We start from the raw sequence: 25,891 nt of genomic DNA, 5'->3' as shown, positions 1-25,891 counted from the left end.
ACCTGTTATCAAATGGCCCAAGGCAGAAAAAGTGTTTATTTTCCAAAAAGTATTAAATGCTTACTTTGACACTTAAAGAGAGTGATTATTCTGAAAATTGTACCTCATTAGATTGTTTTTATGAGTTTCTGTAACCTAAATACATCATCACTTGGTGGTCAGCCTTAATATATACTTAGGTCAGTTCTTGGATGATAAAAGATAAAGAATCATAGAATCTTAGATTATTAAAAGATCATATAGCCCAACAAATATAACTTTAAAAAGAAAGAAAATAAGCTAAAATAATACATGCAGATATTTAAAAATCTATGTATATTATGTAAAGAGATATTTATTATATAAATATATGTGATATGTATTACATAATAGAAATACATAAATACATTATATGAAAATAAATACAAACAAATAGAAATATATATGCATACAGGTATGTATATGCATGCTTATATAGTCTAATAATAGTTATAATTGGTTAACTAAGTAGAATATTTAATAGAACTCTAGACCTGGAATATGGTAGACTTGAAATGAGATCCATCTTCATATACTTACTAATTATAACCTTGGGAAAGTTTCTGTGACTCTGTGATAATAACAGCATTTACTTTTTAAGGGCATTGTGAAGAGAAAATGAAATATTCTTAAAGCACTTTGTAAACCTTAAAGCCTATATAAATGCTAGCTATTAGTATTATTGTTAATAATATAAAAATAGTAGTGACAATTGGCATTGCAATGGCCCTTTTTGTTTTTCCTTTAAGATTTATAAATGATTTGCATACATTATTTAATTATCACCCGCCAGAGCTTGGCTTCTTTTTCCATTGCTCCAGAGAACCCAACCTGATGTCATCACCCATGTCATGATGAGATGGAGAACTTTTGTAAAAGAAAACACTCTATGAATTATCATTGAAATTAGTATCTATATCCATTATTAATAAATTGACATCACATAATTTGTGATATCACCTACACAATTTGGAGGTAGAGTTCAGTTTATCAGTGAGGTTGAGATCTTGAGAGTATTCTTGATCATATTCTGAGAGTGTTGAAAAATATTTTTTTCATAATTATTTTGGAAGTACTCTGGGTTACAAATTCCTAATAATGGCCTCCTACCTATTGGAGCAAGGTGCTCCATCTCATAACTCTGAGTATTTATTTTTCACTGATTGAATCCCCTTGCCCTGAAAATCTCTGTTCATATTATGTTCTCGTTGCTTCTGATTTCCTTTACTTACTGGCTAAAATTTCATCTTCCCTGGGAACTTTTTCCCAAACTGTGTTAATGCTAGTGCTTTCCCACTGAAATTTCCCAGGTTTTTCTTGTATTTTTTATTACATGATTGGCTGCATTCTATCTCCCCCATACACTATGAGGTCTTCAAATGTAGAAACTATCTTTTGCTTACCTTTGTATCTCCAGCACTTTGCACAGGATGTGGCACATAATATGATTTTAATACATTATTTTTGACTGACAAATAAAACTTATAATAATTTTAATGGGTTATACCCATAAAACTGATAATTCCTGGATTAGAAACATTAAAAAGTGTTTCAATATGATATTTTATTTCTATAAAAGGAATAATAGTTAACCAATCGACAAATATTTTTGCAGTGTTTACTATGTTTTAATCACAGTGCTAAACAAAGTGGTTATAGAAAAACAATAAAATTGCCTCTTCCTTCAAGCTACTTATATTCTAATGGAGGAGCCAATATATTTAAAGCAGGAGGTAGTACTTAGACTAAGCCATTAAAAGAGCCAGCAATTTTTCCACCAAGAACAATAACTAATATTTTTGTAGTATTTCCAGTTTTAGAAAATGTGTTTTAAGTGTTTTTTCTCTCTCTGTCTCTCTCTTTCATATTCTTACTCTCTCTCTCTCTCTCTCTCTATATATATATATATATATATATGTATATATCTAAATATATATACATATAGAGTATATAATTTAGGATTCCCAAATCTTTTTTCAGAAGTCATATAATCTGATATCATGTGGCCTATAAGAAATGTTTGGTTTAATTATCATTAAACTAAGATTAGGGTAGGGGGAAGGATAAAACAAATAAATCACCTAGTTTCTGTGCATTTGGTGTGAAAATAATATGCTTTGCTTCAAAATAGCAGTTCACAGAAATAGGTACAGAAGTATCAAGTTTAATTGAAGTCTTTAAACAAATCACACACTTTACAATTTATACACAAAATAATTTATTACCCCTAGAATGAGCAATTTATAAATGACACTATGGAAAACTGGTAGGTTTCATTTCATGCCACAGTGTTCTTTTCCATTTCTCCTTAGTAGGCAATCTAGAGACAATGCATGCCCTCTTCATACTAGCTATGTAATCCTGGGCAAGTCACTGAAAGTCTTTCTGTCCCAGGCTCCTCAAATAGAATATGGAGATAATAAAAATAAGGGTTATTGTGAAAATCAAAAGACATATTTTTAAAGTGCTTAGCACAGTTCCTGGTACATAATATGTCCTTCCTTCCTTCCTTCCTTCCTTCCTTCCTTCCTTCTTTCCTTCCTTCCTTCCTTCCTTCCTTCCTTCCTTCCTTCCTTCCTTCCTTCCTTCCTTCCTTCCTTCCTTCCTTCCTTCCTTCCTTCCTTCCTTCTTTCCTTCCTTCCTTCCTTCCTTCCTCAAATACTTGGTAGAATTAAGTAATCACTGTTCTGGTTTTTGTGGTGCATAAAAAAACTTGGTTAAAAATAGTCTTTACTCTTACAGAGTGTATAGTATATTAGCATATAAAAGATAAATTTAAATCTATTTGACCAGTCAAAAAAAAACATTAAGAGCCTACTACATGCCAAGAATTAGGTTAAGTGTTAGTAATACAAAGAAAGGCAAAATACTCTATGCTCTCAAGGAGATTACAATTTAATGGAGAGATATCTGACATCAACTTCCTCCTTAAATTGTGTTTTTGGCAGGAGAGATCTCCACTCTCCATTCAGAAGGAGGGTAAATCCCCAGGTGCAGAGAGTATTACCAAAGTGTGAGTTCCAAGGGCTGAAGTGATTTTGCAGTATGAAGTGATTCCCATGACAGGATGGAGAACTCCAAGAATGTAGCCAGGTAGTAAATTAATTAAATATTATAATTACCCTCATCAGAAGAATGAAAAAAGCCCTGTGAAATCAGAGCAAAGAAGGTCATTATGGACAAAAGAGCTCAGAATAAAAGAAAATTAGAGCTGCACAGGGTTTGAAAGGGTTCAATGGAACCCAGCTAGAGTTTTATATCTAGTTCTGAGCTTCATGTTTCAGAAACAAGATTCACAAGTTGGAGAGCCTCCAGGGGTAAATAACAGTATGGTTGTAGGGTACTAGAAACTCTGTCATGCAGAAGGCAGTAGAAAAATCAAAGTATGTTTAGACTTAAGAAGAGAAGACTTAAAGAACTATGATAGTTGTCTTTACGTGTTTGAGGGACAATAAGGTAGAAAAAAGACTAGACTTGTTTTGCTCAGTTGTATAGAATAAAATGTGGAATGATGTATTGAAGTTAAAGGAAGGTATATTTTGAGTGAGTAGAAGAAGGAACTTTAAAATAAAATTAAAATGGAATCGATTACCTTGTTTGTAGCCAATGTATTCCTTATCCCTGGAGCTCCTTAAGAAGAGAATGTATGGCTCCACATTTGGGGTGTTGGAAGGGATATATCTGATCAAGAAGGAATTAAACTAGAGGACCTCTAATGTTTATACTAGTCCTGAGAATAAATGTAGCAAAGAGATAAGTTCCACGTTGTCTATACCATACTGGGACTTGGGTTTTTGTTTGTTTTGTTGTTGTTCTTACCTTTACTTAGATCCTTACGTAGTTTGAGCTAATTGAAGAGCTATATCCAATTTAATTATAAACCCTTAGAATTTTAAAACTACATTGCTATTGTGGAAAGGAAACAAGACTGACAGTTTGTGGGGGGGGGCAACAGGGAGTAGCAGTTGGGTCTTGTGACTAGCACTTCCTTCCTGTGGGGAGTGGCAGTGGGGTCTTGTGACTAGAACTTCCTTCCTGCCCTGTGGAACTTGCTTCGGGGTGTTGGAGGAGAGAGGAGCTTGTTCAGCCCAGTCTGGAGTGGCATGCTCTTCTTGGTTCAGCTATTTCCTTTCCCAATAAATATTACACTATTTACAAAGTGCTTTTTGAATATTAGAGTCATAGCAATAGAAAGACCTTTAGGAGATAAATTACCCTTTTTAGGGAACTGAGATCCAGATTGGGGATTAGTCTTGTTCAGGATTATCTATCTATTAAGAGAGACAAGATTTGAAGCTAGATACTCTGAATCTACATACAGTCATGACACAAAGCATGATTATAATTGGCAGAGGGAAAATCCTTCCATTGTACCCCCAATTGCCCAGTTAAGGCAAAAGGTGCAAAACCTTTCCAAAGCTCTCATCTCCAAAAAAATTGTCAAGATTTTTATTTCATGCCCTCTATCTAGACACACTAATTAAATATATATATATGTATATTTGTATATACATATATGTTTATTTTGTCCATTTGTTTAAGAATACCCAGTAGTAAGGAAACCCATTCTTCAAATGAAAGTGTAAAGACCTACTCTTAAACCCTATAGTATTTAAAAAAGAGATTATACCTATACATACTACCTTGCTTAAAAGACTATAGTCTTTCTATATTGCTTAGGGCAGTGAGGGAAGATGCTATTGGGTTAGAGATCTCGCCTCAGAAGCAGAAAGACTTAAGTTCAAGTCCCTCCTTTGACAAATATTGACTGTTTTATCTTGGACAAGTTATCTAACCTATGTTCCACTAATGCAGAAATAGCTCACATTTACACAACATTCTAAAATTTGCAAAGAGTTTTACGTACCATATATCACTTGATCCTCACTATAATCCTGAGAGCTAGGTGCTATTATTATCTCCTTTTTATGGAGGAGGAAATGGAAACTTAGGATGTTGTGTGATTTATCCAGCTATACAACTACCAAGTGTTTGAAATGAGATTCATCTCCTTCTTTAGGGCTGCCTTTTGACTCCCTTGACTTCCTTTAAGACTCAATCTAATCCCACCTTTTGTTGAGTCCTTTTCTAGTCCCCTTCATCTAGGGCCTTCCTTATGTGCTTTTCTCTACTTTGCAAATGTATTTATGCACCTAGTTTTCATGTTTGCTTCTTCATTAGAAGAGGAGTTTCCTGAGGGCAGGGATAGTTTTTGCCTTTCTTTGCTCTCCCAGTCCAGGGCAGAAAACCTGTCTAAAAAATGCTAATTAATTGACAAAGGCAGGTCTTCTTGAGTGCAGGGTTCTATTCACTGACTAGTCTACTGGTCATCTTTTATCCCATCTACATGCTTGGATGACACTAATGGCTTAGTGCTGAGTCCCATTTTCCTTGAGTAAGGTTACCAGAATTAATGGTTATTGCTTTCAAATACTATCCCCATTGCTTCCCCAGTGCCATGTTCTTGAGAATACAAAGTGATGAATGTGTGGATTTTCTTTGGCTGAGAAACCTTTGACACCTTCTCTTTTTCTTTCAGAGGCAAAATTGGGAAGGTGCACAGCATTGAGGTGATGTTCTTCCTGAATGGTGGTATTCTGTCTGGAGACGGTTCCATTTGAATGTGTTGAGTGGCCTGCCAGATTGAAGAGTGACAGATCACCGGGTTCAAGGGCTGGATTTACAGATACTCCTGTGCCTCTCACTTAACCAAAAATGAAGGAGAACTACTGTTTACATGCTTTTCTGGTCTGCCTGGGAATGATGGCTAACAGTCAGGCATTCTCAACCGAGAAATTGAATCATTTAAGGCCTCTCCATGGTCACCATGAAAAAGGAAAGGAAGGTCAGGTTCTTCAACGTTCCAAAAGAGGCTGGGTCTGGAATCAGTTTTTTGTAATTGAGGAGTACACTGGACCGGATCCTGTATTAGTTGGCAGGGTAAGATATTGACTTATTTTTTTTTTTGTATTTCAAAGTTTCTAGTGATTCTATGAATCTTTGAATTCCCTGGTTACTGTCATAGAATGAGAATGTTAGATGACAAAAGCTAGGCTAGATCTTAGAGAAAGCCAAAGTTACTTTTACCTAATTCATCTGCTATCCCAGAGATTATAAGTGGGAGAGCCAGGATTAGAACCAAGGTAATATTAAGTATGTACATTTCTAGAACTCTGTGGAAAGAAAAGTATCACACAAATTCAGGGAGTAGAGGCTTCTATGACAAGATGATGGTCAGAAGTATTATTATGCTATACAGATGTTAAGGAGAGTGTGGATGGACATGAGATTGGTAAATTTTTCATTTAAGAGGTTACTGATAACCTTAGTGATATTTTTAATTGAATGATGTGGTCAGAAGTCAGAGTGTAAGTGACTGAGAAGTGAGAACAGGGAAATGAGAAAAAAATATTTAAATTGTTTCTCCCTTCCTACCCCCACACTAGAAGTTTGACTGTGGAAAGGAGAATGATAGAATGACTTGAGATGGTTGGACTAAATGGAATATTTTTTCTTGTGTTGTTTTTATTAATTTTGTAGCTCTGGGCATGTTTTCCAGCAGAAGAATACATTTTATAGGGAAAGACAGAAAATGGTGGAATTAGGGAGAAGAAGAGGAAGGATAGAGGGAAGGAAGGGTGATGATTAAAGGGGTTATTTTCCAGAGGAGATGGGATAAAGGGCACAAGTAGAAAGATTATTATTGAGAGGAGTACTTTTCTCTACGAGATTAGAGAGAACATAGGATTTATATTAATCAGCTTTGAAGGATAGAATTTGTGGAAAGAGAAGACTTCATTGTAGAATTGTTTTTTGTTTGTTTGTTTTTCAGTAAATTATGAGGCAATGTTCTCTGCTAAAAGGGAGAGAGTAAGTAGCCGGGGGAGAGAAAAGTTTTGGAACAGAGGCTGTGGAGAAAAGGATAGAGAGGCCATCAGGGAAGAATAAAATGATTGCTATGTAGCACTGAGATCCCAATGGAGGTCACATAACATAAAGTTTCAGTCAAATGAGTTAGCAAAGTTTTTAGAGTTCCTCCATTGGTGTGCAGTGGCATATGAGGAGTGGAGAAAAGTAGGTATAATTAAGGGTGGTGGTTTGGGAAAGTATGAGTGGAGATAGGTCAAGGGTTTCAAGGGTAATGAACATTATAAAGCTAAACAAGTTAATTAAAGGAACAAGCTTTTAAAAAGAGGGAAGAGAAGACTGAGAAGGAGTGATACCCTGGGAAAACAGGGAGGGGTAGAGTGACTGTAGCTTGCAGAAAGGAAATAGAACCATTTTCGAAATTTAACATTGTACTTTCAAAAGATACTTTCCCATCTGACATTCTAATAACATTTATGGTTTTAACATTTAATGCTTTGAGGTATCTTTTGCTTCTAAAATATATTCAAAGATTTCTACTTTTCAAATATCTTTTCTAGATCTATTCTTCTTTTTCTAACTTCTAATAATCTTTATTCTAAGGCACAAATTGATACCATCATTCAATGATACCATGATTTTGGTTCATTTAGATTCATAAAGGGTAAGAAAGTTAAAGGTCTTAGTTCCTAGAGAGATAATGAGAGCAACAAAAATCAGAACATATCTAAGTAGTATGAAGAGATTTTCTGAATTTCCACTATGGATATGACAGAAGAATAGAATATTAAATTTAAGTATGATCATTTTAGGTAGGACAAAGAGAATGACTTTTCAGTACCTGGTCATAGTAACTAGGGATTTATTCCTTTGTGAATTCTGTAAAAGTGATTTCTGTGCCATATTTTGAGTAAAAGGCAGATAATTGATTTAGATTATAATTTGTTCAGTCTCCAACTTTCAATGTTGATAATTAGTTATCAAAAGTGAAACTTCACCATGAAGGTTGTCAGCGTTGTGGAAGTAGAGAAAAATCATTTTTGAATATATAAATAAGAAAAAAATCTACAATCCTTAGAGTTGGAAATTGGCAAGACAAAATGCCTGGTTCACTTGATAGTATTTAATGATTTACTGAACTACTTTTTGTGTGAAGTCTAATAGTAAATCATATCTGATTAAATGGAAGCAGTATAAATCCCTTTTTATGAGATTCAAATGAGAATTTACATCTAACCTTCAGCTATGTTATTGCTGTCAGTGAAACGAGAAGAACCTAAAATATTTTTTAAAAGTTAATCATTTTGGTGATTACAAAAACTTATGGCTATTTAATTCCTAGAAAGTTTTATGAATTACAATACAAAATTATAGAATGTGAGAAGCTGAAAGAATCTTACTGAGTCCCAAAGTAAAAACTAGAAGGGACTTGAGACTATAGAAAGTTCTAGCTAGTAGGAATCTAAGATCTGGTTGGGAGATATCTGCACATAAACAATACTAGCCATAGTAGTGATAGTTCAACCTAACTTCATAGGTGAGGAAACTGAGATTTGGAAAAGCACATTAGCTTCCCCCAATTCAGATATTAAATTAGTGGAATAGCCAGTACTACGACTCATATCTTTGGATTTCTTATGCATTTTCCATTACATCACTATTACCCTGCATTTAGGAGGAACACTGACATCAGAGCTACCCAGCTGTACCAGCAAAATCAGATTGCAAAAGAATTAAAGAGAATTCTTGTATTGCTAATAACCTGCAAACAAGGGCTAAAGACAATGACAATATTTAATATTTTTCTTAGAAAACTAATAAAAAACTTATAAAAGTGTTTAATGTCTATTTTCTTGAAAAAATAGCTTGATATAAATCACAAATATTGAAAGAATATTTTAAAATTTTATCTTAGAAATAAATTGCTTGAGCACAAACTATTTTTTGTAATTTTTTGCTTAAAGATATCCCTTTGGTATGAAATTGAATTTATTTCCCAGTAATACTGTCCTTTGAGCAGTATTCCTGTTCTTTCAGAGAATCATAGATGGCTAGAACTAGAAGGGAATTTTGAATATGGAATGTAAGAACACAGAGAATGTTACAGTGAGAAAATACCTTAAAATATTTCGTTAGACCTTTAATTTACCATAGAATATGATGCTTTATCTGGAATGGACTTCAGAATGTTAAGATGTTACAGCTTGAAGGAACCTTAGATTTCCAAATGCCAAAACTGAGAGTAACCTTAGAGTTAATAATGTATAATCCCTTCATTTTACAATTTTACATAGGAAGAAACTAAGGACTAGAAAGGGTTAGTGACTTGATTATGACATCCCCTTCCAATGTTGCAGAATATGTAGCTCTGCACAGAGTAGATATTTAAGGCCCAGTGTTGAATGAATAAAGTGAATGTTAATCAATGAACCAGTGAATAGAATTCTTCTGATTTCATGCCCAGTGTCATTTCCGTGATAATGTAATTTTATTTCATAAATTTGATCCATTTTAACTTTAAAACCCAAATTGTAATAAATGCTCATAATATAGAATGTTGGTGTATAATATATAAAATGGTGTTGGTGTATTATAATAATAATATATGTTTATATACATTTATATAGTCATTGTATATTAATAGATAGATATGATATGGATATACATATGTCACATGCATGCATGCATTTACACACATACATGTATTTATATTTGGGGGTAGGGGGCAGGGGGATATGCAGTGCCAGAGAGAGACTGAGACAGAAACCAAGACAGAGAGAAGTGACTTGAAACAAGTCTCAGAAAAGAATAGTGGCAACATGTACCAGGCAAGGTAGTCAACCTCTCAGTGATCTAAATAGCTCTCTAGGGCCCTAAGTTGCAGGAAAGGTGTCACCTTGCACTTATAAAATAATATCTTACCCAGGAGTTCCCTGTACCAATCAAGTGTCCAGTCACTACATACACACACGCATAAACACACACACATACACATACACATCCATGCATCCCTCTCACGGATCTCTATTCCTGTAAAAACAACGGTGAGAAATATAGTATTTTCAAGCTGATTGAATGATGGACAACTTATCTTCCCAGCCCCACTGCAATATTCTGTCAAATCTTGCTAAAACATATAACTGCTTTTTCTTGACAGCTATAAGAGATTTCGTGGTCCTATAATTATTTGCCTTTGTAAATCTCTAGCCAACTTGGATACTGGCATGGGTCTGTGAGTCATAAGGATCATAAGAGTCTACAGTATCTTCTTGCATATGGACTGTGTTTTACTCCAATTTTGACTAGAACAAGGAAAATAATGCTTGAACGTCAACATTGTAGTTAGTGTTAGTGTTTTACTTTATTGTAAAAGGATACTCAACCATAATCTTTGGAAAAGAGATAATTCCTCTTTTTGGAACTTATAATATAGTGGAAATAAGCTAAAATTGGAGTCAGGAGAGATCTGGGGCTTATAATCTGGCTCTGATCACACAGGGTCAATTGTGTGATTCCTAGCCAGTCATTTTTCCTATCTAGTCTTCGGTTTCCTTCTCTGTAAAATGGGGGCAATGATATTTTCACTAACTACCTTATCTTGAGCAAAATGAAAGCTTTCAGGGGGAAAACAACTGTGAAAGCCTTAAAACACTCTATAGAATAAGAATCATTAGAGTAGGTGGAGAATGTTACCCATTTAGAATGCCAGCACTGCTACCCTGGGAGATACTAATGTGTTCATTCATTCATCAAACTCTTATGGACTATCCATTATATCAAGACTATTTGTTGTGCTGTGTGGAGTACATGGATTGAGAAAACATAGCTTCTATCCACCTCTAACGGAATCACATAGAATCTCAGAATTGGAATGGTTCCTGGAGGCCATTTAGTCTAACCCATTCCTGAAAAAGGATTCCTCCCCCACCACCCCTTACACCCCTGTGGCCAACATACCATAAAACCCTCTTGCTTGAAGGCTTCCAATGAGGTAGAACTCACTATCTCCTGGGATAGCCCATTCTGCTGTTATATAGCTCCATTAGAAAGATTCCTCATACAGCTGATGCCATTTAAATGTCTATCTTTTCAACTCCCACCCATCACTCTTACTTTTATCTTCCAGTCAAGCTGAAATTAAATACTTCCTTGGGATACTTAAATCTAGTTATCACATCCGTCTAAGTTTTCTCCAATGCTGATGTTCCCTGATTTCATGAATGGATCCACTTTTTGGATAGACTCGAGTTCCTTCACCCTCCTGGATTCCCTCCTTTGGATGATCTCCAATTTGTCAATGTCATTCCTAAGATGTGGTACCCAGAGTTCATCACAATAGTCTTAGTGAAGTCTGACCAGGGCAACATACTGTACTCCAATATCCCTTGTACATACAGAGCATACAGAGGGTTCACATTATAGTAGCATCTATACAGAGAAAGATGTCATATATCTAAGGCAGAGTGTGATAAGTACAGTAACAGAAATGCAAACAGACCATAATGGAGGTTGAAAGGAGGGTGTTACCGCGTTGCCTATGTAGAATATAGAAGACTTTATGGAGGAAGTGACAGTTAAATGGAGCTTTGAGTGATAATTAAGCTTGTGATGATTAGAATGATAGAGGCCATTCACACACAGAGAGAAAAGGTGGGACAGAATAAGTTATGATTAGGAAATAACTAATACTCTGCTTTGAATGGAACATAAAGGAATCTGGTAAGAGACACAATGGAAAAAAGTATGTTGAGTCCAGATCCTTTATTACATGGTAAGGGAATTCATACTTACTTGTTAGGAAAGGGATAAATGGTGACATTATATAAATGTGAATTATTACTATTAATATTCTTATTCATTAATTTCTTAGATACAATAGATATTAGGGAGCCATGGAAAATTTTGAAGTAAGGGGATACTACATCAAAGTTGTGATTCTAAAAGATAGTATAGATTATACTAGTGTAGCAGCTAAGAAAGCTGAAAGTCCACCATCCAGTTCATTTTCCTGCCTGATATGATCAAATATCTAGAAATTTGGATATTATTATGGTGCAATGGAAAGAATTCTGAAGCTTGAGTTGCATGACTTAATTTCAAATCCTGTCTCTACCACAACTTGGCTCACTTCATCTATCCAGCCTTCAGTTACCCCATTTATAAAATGAGGGGGTAAGATTAGATGGCCCCTAAGAGTCATTTCAGGTCTATGTCTAGGACTGTAATGAGTAGATTTCCCTCTGGATAAGAGTTGTTACATAGATCATATCAGAGTGAAGCAGAGAGTTAAAGAGTTGTGCATCAGATTGCATTTGAGAGCCTCTTATCCCCCCTTAGAATTCTTTCTTCTCCCTAGTTATCCCCCTCCATCAGTTCCCCTGGATAATTAGATTGTTGGCTCGAGCCATAACTTCTTCATCATGGCATCCTATTGTCCATCAGGGACAGGCAATCAGGCTTTATTTCTCCTAGCACTGACCCATTCACTTCATCCCTATTGTATTTGCTCATATTATCTGTATCAGAGTCACAAATATCTTTTTTCTTTCTTCCTAGCTCCATTCTGATATTGATTCTGGTGATGGGAACATTAAATACATTCTCTCAGGTGAAGGGGCAGGAACCATTTTTGTTATTGATGACAAATCAGGGAACATTCATGCAACCAAGACACTGGACCGAGAAGAGAGAGCCCAGTATACGCTGATGGCACAAGCTGTGGACAGGGACACCAATCGACCACTGGAGCCACCCTCAGAATTCATTGTCAAAGTTCAGGATATCAATGACAACCCTCCTGAATTCTTACATGAAAATTACCATGCCAATGTGCCAGAGCGGTCCAATGTTGGTATGTACCATGGAGCCTTGCTCCCTTGCTCTCTCTTTTCTTTCTTTCTTTCTTTTTTAATTTTTACTAACATTCAGCTCATTTATGTGCAAATAAACATTCCCCAAATTACTTTGCCACAATTCAGGAAGTAGGATGTAGACTTTGTTATTTGAGAGAAGAAATAAGTGGAGGGGGGCCTTCAGGCAGTTATCAAGGTACTAATAATAGATGCAATTGGGACCTATATTAAATGAACCCAATATTATAACATAAAAAACTTATGTAATATAAATCAAGGGGATTTAATTTGCATTATTTGAGGAATCTTTGCCCTGCTAAAAGATTCCCTGTAGGGCTGCTTTAAATTGCCACTTTCCTTAGTACATTTAATTTAATTCATTCATTCAGATTCGTCTACTTGATCCTATGAGGGTAGCTCCACTGAATACAGATCTAGTCCCTGTAATATTCCCCTGAGAAGCATCATTTTGCAATGAAGCCAAATTGTAAACAGACCCCCTAAAATATAGTAAAACTCCAATTGTAAGGGTGATTGGCCAAGCACCCATTTATAACATTGCTCCTTGGGACCTTATATCATCACTTAGCACAATGCCTGGCACATAAGAGGTGCCTAATAAATGACAGTTGACTAGACTTGATTTGTAATATTTTGTGTGCTATTGTGTTTTTGAAGAACAATCCGGAAAAGAAAATTGGTCTGGTGTACTTGTGCCAGTGTTGATAACCTCATGTTTACCTAATATAATAACATGAATTTTTGCTGTTAATAGGTTGGGATAGATTATTTTGATGGCTAGAGGCCAATGATTCTCCACCGTTTTTAGCATCAGGAGAGTAAAGGATTTGAGACTAGACTTGTTATGCAATCTATGCTGAAGCTTGACATGCCATATGACTGTATTGCGACAGAATGCCACCTTCCCACTCAGATCCTCCACCTTGAGTGCATCATCATTCAGTTGTAACACCAGAAGTTGTGCACTGAGAGTTTTCCAGGGAAGATGACAAATCAATTTCCTATTTAGTTCTTTGGTTGAAATGCTCTAGAGTCTGACCCAACAGATGCTGGCCTTGAAACCCAGCAGATGTTGCTTATTTTTTTCCCCTTCATGATAGCTACCAATCCTATTTGATCAGGGAGGACATGATTTCCATATCAGCAGGAAACAACATTCTGGACAATATTTATAGCAATAAATTAATTAAATTGTGGGATTAGCAATTTTATTACATTCAAAGCAACAATAAAATGATATATTTATAACACTGCTACAGATGGAATATTGTACCCTGTCCTTTGATGAAAAGTAACTCATCATTAATTATCATTTATTACATTCTTTGGGAAGAATTATTTTTAATTATTTGAATTACCGAATGGTCCAGTTACATGAGTCTAGGAATTTTTTTTTCCTCCAGTAATATTTGTAACATTAATTTAATTAACAAATGTAGTCGAATTTTTCATGAATGTATAATGTTCATGTCTGAACTAATTAAAATATATAAGTAATTTTTTATTGTTTTTTTCCATTAGGGGAAATGAAAGGGAGAGAAAATATTTTTATCAATTAATAAAAATTAATCACATGCCTAATTTCAGTGCAAAAATAAGCCCATTGAATTGATGTTATTGGCTTTTTTAAATTATGAAATGAAACTAGGTCCATAAAAATATAAATTTGAGTAGGTGATTTTGGCATAAGTATTTCTCTGTTTTCAGGTACGTCTGTTATCCAGGTAACAGCTTCAGATGCCGATGATCCTACCTATGGAAACAGTGCTAAACTGGTTTACAGCATTCTGGAAGGCCAGCCCTATTTTTCTGTTGAAGCACAAACAGGTAAGGGAGATTGAAGTTAGAATTTGAATGATCTTGTTCTCTGCTCCCAATCTAGCATCAACAAGGAGGAGCTATTGGAAGAGATGAAATCTGACTAGCGCTTGTTAGCTCAGGAAAAGTCAGCTCACTTTTCTGGGCTTCATTTCCTCCTAAGATTGTATGCAAGATAAACACCTAAAAACTCTGCCTGATTTTATTGGTGCAGGAGGATCCTTGTCATCAATTCTCTTTACCAGTTCAGATTATTATTTTTTTTCTACAATTAGTATGCTTAGAATATATTCTGTAGGGCTAGAGTTATAAATTAAGTGACTTGCCTCAGTCACAAAGATAGGATCTATTAGAGGCAGAATTTGAACCTCACTCATTTAGGCTTGAAGTCAACTCTCTATCCACTATCCATCTCCCAGCTTCTCCTTAAAGACCATTACAGCAGGGATTTCACACCTTTTCAGTGTCATGGCCCCCTCTGGTGATCTGGTGAACCATATGGATCTCTTTGCAGAATTTTAAAAAATTCATACTTTATGAAATACTAATTTTGTATTAGTAATGAGTAAAAATAAACTGATGTTTTTATTCATCCCCATTTACAAATGCTCTGAAATCTGTCTGCTAATCCTTTGGAGATCCTTGGTCCCTACATTAAAAAACACCTCCATAAAGCGATAAAAGTTGTGTTACTTTGGTTGGCCTTTTGAAGCTGATTTGACCCTTTATAAAGAATTGATCCTAATCCTTGGGTTCTTGGAAAGACTCCATTCAAGCCCCAGTTCCTTCAGGGGATCTTTGCTTACTACATCCAGCTGCTAGTTTCTTCAGCTCTAAAATAACCATTTATCTCTATCTCTTTGTGTTTTATATAACAAGCTAACATGCACAGATGATTGTTAAGACTTATGAAACATTTTTCATGTTATCTCAATACTCATGTGAGGAAGAGCCTATTATGAATATCATTTTACAGATGAGGAAATAGAAAAAGAGAAGTTGGGTGACTTGCCCAAGGTAACACAGTTATAAATGAGGCAGAATTTGAACTCAGTCTTCCTGACTCAAAGCAAAGCACTTATTCCCTTCAATATCTACTGCCTCTTTATATTTTAAATGGCATCTTATTTATTTACATGTTTTCTCTTTCTTTAAAGATAAGCTCCTTAAGAAAAGGAACTATTGGGCTTCTCTTTGTATCCTTGGCATTTACGTTAGTGCCTGGCACAAAGTAAGAGCTAATAAATACTTTCTCATTGATCAGTACTTCCTGCTGCATCCTCATATTGGATTAATACTATCATTATCAAAATAATTTAAGGCAAAGATTTTTTAGCAAAAAAAATTAACAAATAAAGAAAAATATGACATTGTACATACTGTTTAAACTTGGTAGACTTCCTTTCCTGCTCCTCTGCAAAGAGCATAAGTTGTTTTTTCTCACACCTCTTTGGGTCCAAGTTTATTCTTTATGTCTTTGCAACTCTCAAGTTTGATTGGTTTGAAGATGTTTGTTTTTCCATGTCCTTTTATGGACTTTTTATCTTTAGAAGCATAATATGCAAAAATTTCATGTCCCATCTAGCAAAATGATTAGTAAAACCCTTGGACAAATACTTTTCAAGATGAGGGAAATAGCAATGCTCAGAAGTACCCCAGATTTCCTCTGGCACTTGGTGCTGGGAAATGTGAGCAAGTTCAGCTGCTACAATGCAAAAATGGACAGCCCCAGACTTGATGATAGCAAAGCTTCCTCATTGTTTTCTCAGTCCAATAGCATAGGAGAATAGAAAAGAGGAGAGGAGGGAAGGAAATGGACTTTTCCCTTTGTTAATATGTGCCAAACCCTCTATTAAGAAATAAAAACATACTTTACCCTCAAAAAGATTATATTGTTGTATAAAACATATATATGATAGTTGATTTGAATATGCTTCCAGAATCAGAAAAATGGGAGTAAGTGCCCACCTATGGCAACCAGTGAGGGTATAGCCAAGTAGCAAAGTGAATCTTAACTAGATCCTAGCCTAGATGTTGTGGGCCACTGAGTAAGATTCTGGGGCTGAAAATGTCAAATCCTTGGGATTGTGACTGGGTGGCATGATTGCTGAGGAGGAAATGAAGTGAAGCTTAGCTGGATATAGAAAAAACTATAGTAAGCAGCAGAAGTAATCATCAATTAGAATAGCAGAATCTTGTGACATAAAGGGAGAAGACCCACAGTTTAGCCTTTTAAATCCTTTCCCTCACTCATTTCTTTGACTCTGACCATAAATGAGAGATTCCTAATTTTATCATGTTTCCATTTGATAAATTAGTATAACCTCTTCAGAATATATTGCTCTTATATGCACAAAGTAAAATAAATAAAATTATAAAGGAAACTATATTGAAAAATAGCTCTCTCTCTCTTTCTCTCTCTCTGTCTCTCTATCCCCCACCCCCATATTCATGGAGCCCCACTCATAAAATCCTGCTATAAATCACATTTCCTCATGCATAAAGCCAGATTTTGCTCAACATTAAGCCACCACACATGAGTACTCTTCCTACTTGTTATCATTCCTGAATGATCTGAAAGAAATATCAGTATAGTCAGCTGCATTGTATGACAGCTGATACAGCACAATGGAGCCAATGGGCACATTGGATCCTCTTCCTCACTGCTCATGGCTGCACCTGTGATTGCTTTCTGAAGCAACCAAATCTTCTGACAACTGTAATATATAATTGGTGTGTGTGTGTGTGTGTGTGTGTGTGTGTGTGTGTGTGTGTGTGTGTAATGGATAATCCTTTAGTCTATATGGGAATGCAAGGATGAATTCTATTTCAGGCAACTCTTGAATCCCTAAATGGTAAGTAATGGGTCTATATTTTTCCTTGTTACCCATACAGGTATAATCAGAACAGCACTTCCCAATATGGACAGAGAAGCCAAGGAAGAATATCATGTTGTAATCCAAGCCAAGGATATGGGTGGACACATGGGCGGACTCTCAGGGACAACCAAAGTGACAATTACACTTACTGATGTCAATGACAACCCACCAAAGTTTCCACAGAGTAAGTGCTGAGCTTCTTAAAAAATGAATAATTTTAGTAATAATTCTAGCAGCTCCCATTTCAGATCATATTCATCATAAGAACCTTGTGACCTTGGTACCTCAGGAATAATCATCTTCAGCTCAAGCATCCCTGGGTCCTAATCTGTCTTTGTTTTGAGTCTTCCAGGAAAGAGTTCTTTCAAGCTGTGAAAGGGAGGAAACCATTTAGAGAATATGTCAGAGCCCATTAAAGTATATTGAGGTATAAACATTCCAAGATGAAGCATGATGGCTCCCACAGTGAAGAAATATTTGTCTTTGTCTGAGAATAGAGCTGAGGACATCCTCTCTCACACTTAAATCAACCATGAAATGGACACTTTGGGAATACTAGAAAAGAAAATAGTCAATAGAAAATATTCTTTAAAAAAACCCAAATCTGTAAAGTCAACAAGTATTATAAGGGCTTAATATGTGCCAGGCAAATGAAGAGTTAATTAAAGGTAGACTACCAGGACTAAATGATATCTGCTGGAGTTTTGAAGGAACTCAAGGATGAAATTAGAGACCTGGTCATCAAGATGTAGAACCAATCATTACAAAGGTTTAGGTCTTGGCAGACTACAAATTACACAAATGAACTGAGAGAATTATGAAATGTTAAATATTACGTCCTTTGAAAGATGTAACACTGGGCTTTAAACCCCTCTGACCAATGTCTTTTTTGAAGACCCCATGCCTTATTTGGAACCATTACCAGAATCTTTATTTAAGGTCTCCCAGGAATTGTATCATTTTTGCCTATGTATAGCTAGCATTTGGCAGATCATCATATACCTATAAGTTGCTTAATAAATGTGTGGGCAACAAATGAATGAATATGACCCCAGGGTTTAAAATTTTTCATATATTTTTAAAATTCTAATCATTGAACTTCAATTCAATATACCTGTTCTCAGAAATTTCTCGGCTGCTGTGCCTTCATGATAAGGGTCAGAGATCTTCCACTCCTGATCCTTAATTACTTTTTATTACTTCTTTGCCACTGTTCTGATCAATGGATGCCCAAATCTGCCATTGAGTTCCTCTGTCCTTTTACATCAATATCTCTACATACTTCTATATTTGATTTATATAGGAAAATAAAATAAAAATGGGACATGATTAGTCAGAGTAAAGATGTCATAAGGATTTTTAAAAAACTTGTTTTTAATAGAAAATAGGCAAAATATTTAAACAGGTGGGAACTGTCACAGTTTGAAAGAGAGACAGAGACAGAAACAAAGAATCTACTTACAAAAGAGGAGTGTTTGACTGATTGTTAGAAAACATATTAAATAATGGGTGAAACATGAAAGAGATGGTTGGTCAGTATCTAGAAAAAAAGACTAAGTATTTGTAGCATGACTTCATCAAAAACAGGTCAGCTGAATTTTCCTTTTCTGAAAGGATGCTAAATGGATTAGGGAAATTCTATAGATAAAACATACCTTGTCTTTAGGAAACACTTTGATAGCAGGTGTGATTTTTAAAAAGCTTTACATTTTAATTTTCTTTATTTTGGGTTAACAGTTACTCACATGGAAATTTTAACATCCAAAGAACAGCAAAAGTAGCAACAAAATGTTTGACTAACTGAAGGATCCTGTTAACTTTCTTTTAGATTATATTCAGTCTTAATATTATAGTATTTTGGTAACAAATTTTGTATTTTCCTATTTGAGTTTCCTTTTGATCTTTCTTACATTTCTTCCACAAACCTTTAACCATTTTTATTAATAATCTCATATTTTTTACTCCATCTTTTGCTACACATGGATTCACTCTACATCCTCCAAAGAACATCCCTTGTAAGAAATACTTATAGTCAAGCAAAACAAATCAATTTTTGTATCATGAATGAAAATGTATGTAAATTTGAGTCATGTGTAAAGAGATGATTAATTCCAAAGAAGCTAATGAGATGATAGAAGGAAAGAGTATGGAGAGAAATAGAAAACCCAAGACATAGCCCTGGCTTAGCCCTAGTCAACAGGAGCAGGATATAGATGATTATTCTGCAAAAAAAAAAAAAAAATCTTAGAAGAATTTGCCAGGTTGGGAGAGGGTCAACCATGATAGGATGGTGTTACAAAAAGCCATCAGGAAGAGAAGATCGAGAAGAAGAGGGTAGACACAAAAGACTTATTTTTTCCTAATAAACATAATTTCTTTGGAATGCCTCCTCTGACTAGGCTAGTTATAAGTCTTGTTAAGAAGGAGCTAGATGGCTCAATGGATATAATATTAAGCCTAGGGTCAAGAATGTGTTATTATTCAGTCATTTTTCTGTCATGTTTGACTCTTTGACCCCATCTGAGTTTTTCTTGGCAAAGATACATGAGTTTGCCTTTTCACTCTCTAGCCCATTTTACAAAAGAGGAAACTGAGGCAAATAAGATTAAGTAACTTCATCAGGGTCACCCAGGCTAGTTTGTTTCTGAAGCCAGATTTTAACTTGCAAAGATCATTCTTCCTGGCCCCAGGCCAGCACTCTATCTACTGTGTCACCTAGGTCACTAGGAAGACTTGAGTTCAAATCTTATCTCAGACACTTAAAAGCTATATGACTTTGGGCAAATCACTTAGTTTCTGTCTGTTTGGCAAATTATTACAGGATCTTTGCTAAGAAAACCCTGTGGACAACATTAACCTGCTATGGTTCAAAAAAATTGACTAATCCTGAAAAACAAAATCTTGTTATAGTCCAAAGGTTCATAGTCATGATTAAAAATAAGTTTAAAAACAAAATAGAAAATATAATAACTAACATGATAATAATAACTAACTTTAAGATTTGTAAAGTGCTAATAATGTGTCAAATTCAAATAGAAAAACAGGCGACTAAAGAGTACACAATGATCCCAAAGGGCCTCATATTTACTTAGAAAACCACATTACCTGTGTTCTAGTGTATTTTGTTTTATTATTTGGGTAAACATTTTCCACTTACATCTGGTTCCTGCTACTCAAAGACTCCTGTGTATCTTTTACATTCATAATTTTATTTACATTCATCATTTCTACATTTTAATGCAGTTTTACATTTTATAATTTACATTTATACTATTTTTACATTTATAATAATTCTCTGTGAGAGGTTCTTTCATTATCCCCAGTTTGCAAATGAAGAAACTAAGGTTAAAAGACATTAATGATTTGCCCAAGTCATACAACTGGGGTAGAGTTCCAAATCAACTCTTTCTAATTCCAAGACCAATACTCTAACCACTGCATCACTTGGGTATCAAAATTTTCCTTTAGCACTTCTATATGTCTGACCTGCTTATCCTGGGGTTCTATGAGCCATTTATTAAAATTTCTTCAATAAGAGTAGATTCTAAGAGGGTAAACGAGTAAAGAGGCTAAAGAACCTAAAAGCAAGAACTCAATGAGACCAAAATTAACCCTGAAATAATGAATGAGGTTGCAAAAGCAAATGCTATTTCAAGCAGCAAAAATGAAAATGTAAAAATTGGCCAGCTTTTTAGTGTGACTGTTGGTGTTTGTGCTCCATACAATGAGATAATAGGTGCAGGATAATTCACATCTGGTGTGTACTTTAGAAACCTAAGAACCAGAGAGGCTTATTGACTTGCCCTGAGTCACCAACATGGTAACCATCACAGTTAAGGGTTCAATATGATTCTTCTTCCTCATGAACTGATGATGTTTTTTTTTTAAAACCCTTACCTTCCGTCTTGGAGTCAATACCATGTATTGGCTCCAAGGCAGAAGAGTGGCAAGGGTAGGCAATGGGGGTCAAGTGACTTGCCCAGGGTCACACAGATGAGAAGTGTCTGAGGCCAGATTTGAACCTAGGACCTCCCATCTCTAGGCCTGGTTCTCAATCCACTGAGCTACCCAGCTGCCCCCCTGATGATGTTTTAATGTACCAAACTGATGGGAAGTTCTTCTTCCTCCACACTGTCTATTTATTTGTTTGTTTCTGGTGCTGTTAACTTACTAGTTCTGAAGCTGTCATTTCATCATTGTAAGGAACTCAATATGGAAACCCATTCTGCCATTGCAGACCTGTAACAGGTACAGATAGATGTCAAATGTCAGAGTACTTGGACTGTTAAATGTATAGTAAATAGTGTTAGTTCTGGAGTTAGACCAGGAAGACCAAAGTTTAAATTCTGCCTCACATGCTTACTAGCTGTATGATCTTGGGCAAATTATTTAACATTTCTCTGTTTCAGTTTTCTCATCTGTAAAACAAATATAACAACGGTACACATTTCACAGGATTATTATGATCCTCAAATGATGATGATGATGATAATGATGATGATGATGATTATGATGATGATGATACTATTAGGTCTTGGGATGACCTAAAATCAAGACTTTTTGGCTTCACTGCTGCCATTCTATTTAATATGGCATGTTATGTCTCTCTTTACATAAATCTGAGGAGAGTGATATCTGTTCTTTCCTTGTCATTTACCTGTTTGACTTCAAGTTCAATAAATATGGACAATATGTTATAACTGTGCCTTCCCTGCCTTTTTCTACTATGAAAATACTTTCTGACTCTGAAGTCCTTGTCTAGATTGCACTCTATCTATGAAGATTATTTTACTTACTAAATCCAGTCTCGTGTGTCCCCACTCTGAAGTTCTAGTATATTGAAAATCTGATTAGCACACTCTTTCGCTTGATTAAAGGCAACATGTTTTTAGTCCTCACTCATAAAAAAAATAAAAAAAGCATCATTGTCCATGTTCTTGTTTTGCATAAATTTTGCCATCCCCAAATGAATTTTTAATTACTTGAGGGCAAAGGTCTTGATAAAACTCTTCTTCTATTTCCATTATGGCTAACATAATGTTGAATATGCTGAAGATATTTACTTGATTTGTTTATTGATTAAGTACTTTTTACTACTGAAACATCCTAGATATTGATATATGAATGGGTGGTTAATAAGGACATGAACATAGTAGACAGAAAATAGTTTCAGTCATTAATTCTTTGGTCCTGATACTTGCTAGTCATGTGATTGTAAAATGAATGCATAGGAGGGGAAAGATAATTTTTTGCTTCACCTGCCCTCCAAGGTGGTACAAAAGAACAGAATTTATTAGGAGTTCTTGATAGTATTAATTATGATTTAATATGCTATTTGAATTATTGAATTGATGAAAAGTGGTTATTCAGAATAGTGTGTTTATTCATTGAGCATTTACTTAACTATGTTCTGAGAACTATGTATGCAAGGGCATTTTTGTGGGAATGTAATTATTTCCTGATTTGCAAGGAACTTGAGAATTATTTTTCTTTCCAAAATTAGTATAGTGGATATCCATATTACCAGCTCCTGTGTCTCTAATAGCCTTCAGATAATATCTATTCTTTCAAATAGCCATCTGATACCTATAAAATAAAGCACTTGTTTCACATTTGTTTATTCCATTCCTTTGTTACTTTTTACTCAATCCATATGAGTTCCAAATCTTTTATTTAACTCATACTGTTGTAATAAATTATAAGCTCTCTCACATCTCTTTAAGACTTCCTTGAAGGACTCTTTTTGGTATGGAGAATGAAACTGTCTTTTCAAAGATTAAGTATCAGTGTTTACACTAAGGTCTGATGGATGTTTCTAAGTTGGAAAAGTTTTGAGCTCTGATTCTGTGCACTGAAGACTAGATTAACTTAAAAGTTACACAGAGCCTCAAAGTTGACTAACAAGAGATATTTTCTTCTCTTTTTTTCTTCACCACAGTTCCTCATTAAAAATTCTCCCCTAAAGTGTGGAGGCATTGGTATTGACAATGGTAGAGGGAGAACTATTTTGATATATCAAAAGCAGGATGTCTTTCTGTATGAATAAAGCAAGATAATGAAGTATTTATTCTTTCACTAGGTGTATACCAGATGTCTGTATCAGAAGCAGCTGTTCCAGGAGAAGAAGTAGGAAGACTGAAGGCCAAAGACCCAGACATTGGAGAGAATGGCTTAGTAACCTATAACATCATTGATGGGGATGGCATTGAGCTATTTGAAATTACAACAGATTATGAAACACAGGAGGGTGTGGTGAAACTCAAGAAGGTACAGAACATTCACCCCAACTAATGATTTTCTCCCCTTTGTTATTTTCCCCTGAAAAACATGAAATGAATTATGCCCCCCAGAATAAACTAGGATTAACCAGAATCTCTACTAGTGATTTAGATTCCTTCATGAAAATGACCCTTAATGTCATGTCACTTATCATGGGTCTGGATTAATGACTCATCTATAGCAGTAGTTCTCAGATGTTTTTGGTCTCAGGACACCATTATACTCTTTAAAAATGATGAACAATCTCAAAATAGCTTTATAAATGTGGTTATAACCATCAATGTTTACTATATTAGATGTCAAAAGTATCTTAATATTAATGTGAATTTTTTTAACCTCATGGATCTCCTGATAGGATCTTGGGGACCCCAAGGGGTTCTTGAATTATACCTTTATAAATGCTGCTCTATAGGACTGCAGAGAAAAGAGGACATTATAAAAAATTCAAATCAATTTCCCTTTAAATTATGAGACAATTATACTATATTCTATAACTTCATTTTTGAAATTGATTTACCACTTGAGAAATCAACACCTTTCAATCTTCAAAGCGTATTCAGCATGAAATCAGAATTGAGTGATAGGGTTACCTTGGTTTTAATCAAGTATTCATTTTCAACCGGGTAGTGCCACATGAATATTAAGATACAGTGGGTAATGGTGAAAATTGGGTTGTAACACTGATAAAAAATAATTTGAAAAATCAATAAAGAAGTAGGAGATGGAAAATGAAACACTGAGGTCAACTGGAACTGAGATGAGGAAGATGTTAGTTATGGGGAGTAGCTGAATAATGTAAGCTTTTATCTAGGCAGGCAGAATTCTGAGAGTTAGATTTAAATTTAGAAAAAAAAGTAGAGTAGTGAGGAAAAAAAAGATAGAAATGGATAAAAATAACCTAGATTACCAAGAAGGAAGATTTTAAGGAAGGCAGAGAGGTGAAGCCTAGAGAAGTGAAATCCTGGTGTAGTGGGAAGATTATTGAATTTGTAGTTAAAAGATGGAGTTTTCAATCCCAGCTCTGCCATTTGTCAGTCAGTCAGTCAGTCAGTAAACATCAATTGATCATTCTCTGGGTACCAGTCACTGTGCTAAGCTCAGAAAAAAAAAATGTCAGTTTCTTCTTCCAATCTATTATAGGAATACAAAACACATAAGGAAATTTAAAGGAGGTTAAGGGAGATAAGTAGGCAAAGGGCATGATGGAACCCATTACAGAGAAGTGCAGCTGATGAAAAACAATGAGATGGTTATCCTGGGAGCCCTTTTTAAATGGAGGATTTGATAGGAGTTCCTTTAAGTCAGGTGTGAGGAGGCTTATACAAACTCTAAGGTTGACCATATTCCTAAAGATGAATTTTCCTGGGATCATGATGTAGTTCAGGCCCATGGAATACAACTGGTGGAAATTTGTTGAGTGACATTTGTCAAGTCATTTGATATCAACAGGTTCTAATTGTTCTTGTCTTTAAAATAAGAAGTCCAAATTAGCTGGTATTTAAGTTCATTTTCTTCTCTCATTCTGATAACGTAGCAAATGGTTTTAGACAAAGGACAACAATAATAATAATTAAACGCTTAGATTTCTATAGATCTTATGTTTACAGAGTACTTTTCCTATAATAATCTATAGTAGATAGTGTATTTAGTATTATTCTCATTTTATAGATATAGATAAGAACAGTAAACAGAAATATACCTCTTTCCTAGCCCCTATTTGTGTGTTGCAATAGAAATACTTCTGAGTTTTCCACTGTGAAATGATGACCATACTAATGACATCTGGCATGATATTGTCTGCTTTCCTCACTAATTAATATTACTCTTCTTTGTACTTGACACTGACATATGAATACTTGACATACACAAGTAATGCATCCCATTCTTCACTTTGGATATAATTGGATGGCTGGTTGTGCAAAGGTTGTCACCTGTTTTCAATGCATTCAGGGCATAAACACACAGTGTCTCTTCAATCTTAAAACATTTAAATCACCCCATGAAACTCCAACTTTGCAAATGAGCTCCCTACATATGATTAATCTGCACATTCTTCCCCACTAATTCAATGTGTTTATTCCAAGTGAAGGAACAATTTTCTAAAAAGCAACCATTTAAGATTAAGTTTGTGGCTACTGTTATTTAATTTATTAAAGG

General features: G+C 35.0%; 1 protein-coding gene across 1 annotated transcript in view; it reads left to right on the top strand.

Annotated features, from left to right (window-relative positions):
* Positions 1–25,891, top strand: part of CDH11 (cadherin 11) — a 211,715-nt gene that overhangs the window by 149,522 nt on the left and 36,302 nt on the right. Inside the window, exons 3-7 of the mRNA XM_001364137.5 lie at positions 5,558–5,958; positions 12,442–12,736; positions 14,466–14,585; positions 17,472–17,639; positions 23,535–23,722. Coding sequence (XP_001364174.1) covers positions 5,734–5,958; positions 12,442–12,736; positions 14,466–14,585; positions 17,472–17,639; positions 23,535–23,722 — 996 coding nt within the window. The 5' untranslated portion in view covers positions 5,558–5,733. The remainder of the gene's footprint in view (positions 1–5,557; positions 5,959–12,441; positions 12,737–14,465; positions 14,586–17,471; positions 17,640–23,534; positions 23,723–25,891) is intronic.

Source organism: Monodelphis domestica, chromosome 1 (assembly GCF_027887165.1).
Source record: "Monodelphis domestica isolate mMonDom1 chromosome 1, mMonDom1.pri, whole genome shotgun sequence".
NCBI classification, from domain to species: domain Eukaryota; kingdom Metazoa; phylum Chordata; class Mammalia; order Didelphimorphia; family Didelphidae; genus Monodelphis; species Monodelphis domestica.
The sequence above is the reverse complement of the archived record's forward strand: the minus strand, read 5'-3'. Positions and strand labels throughout refer to the sequence as shown.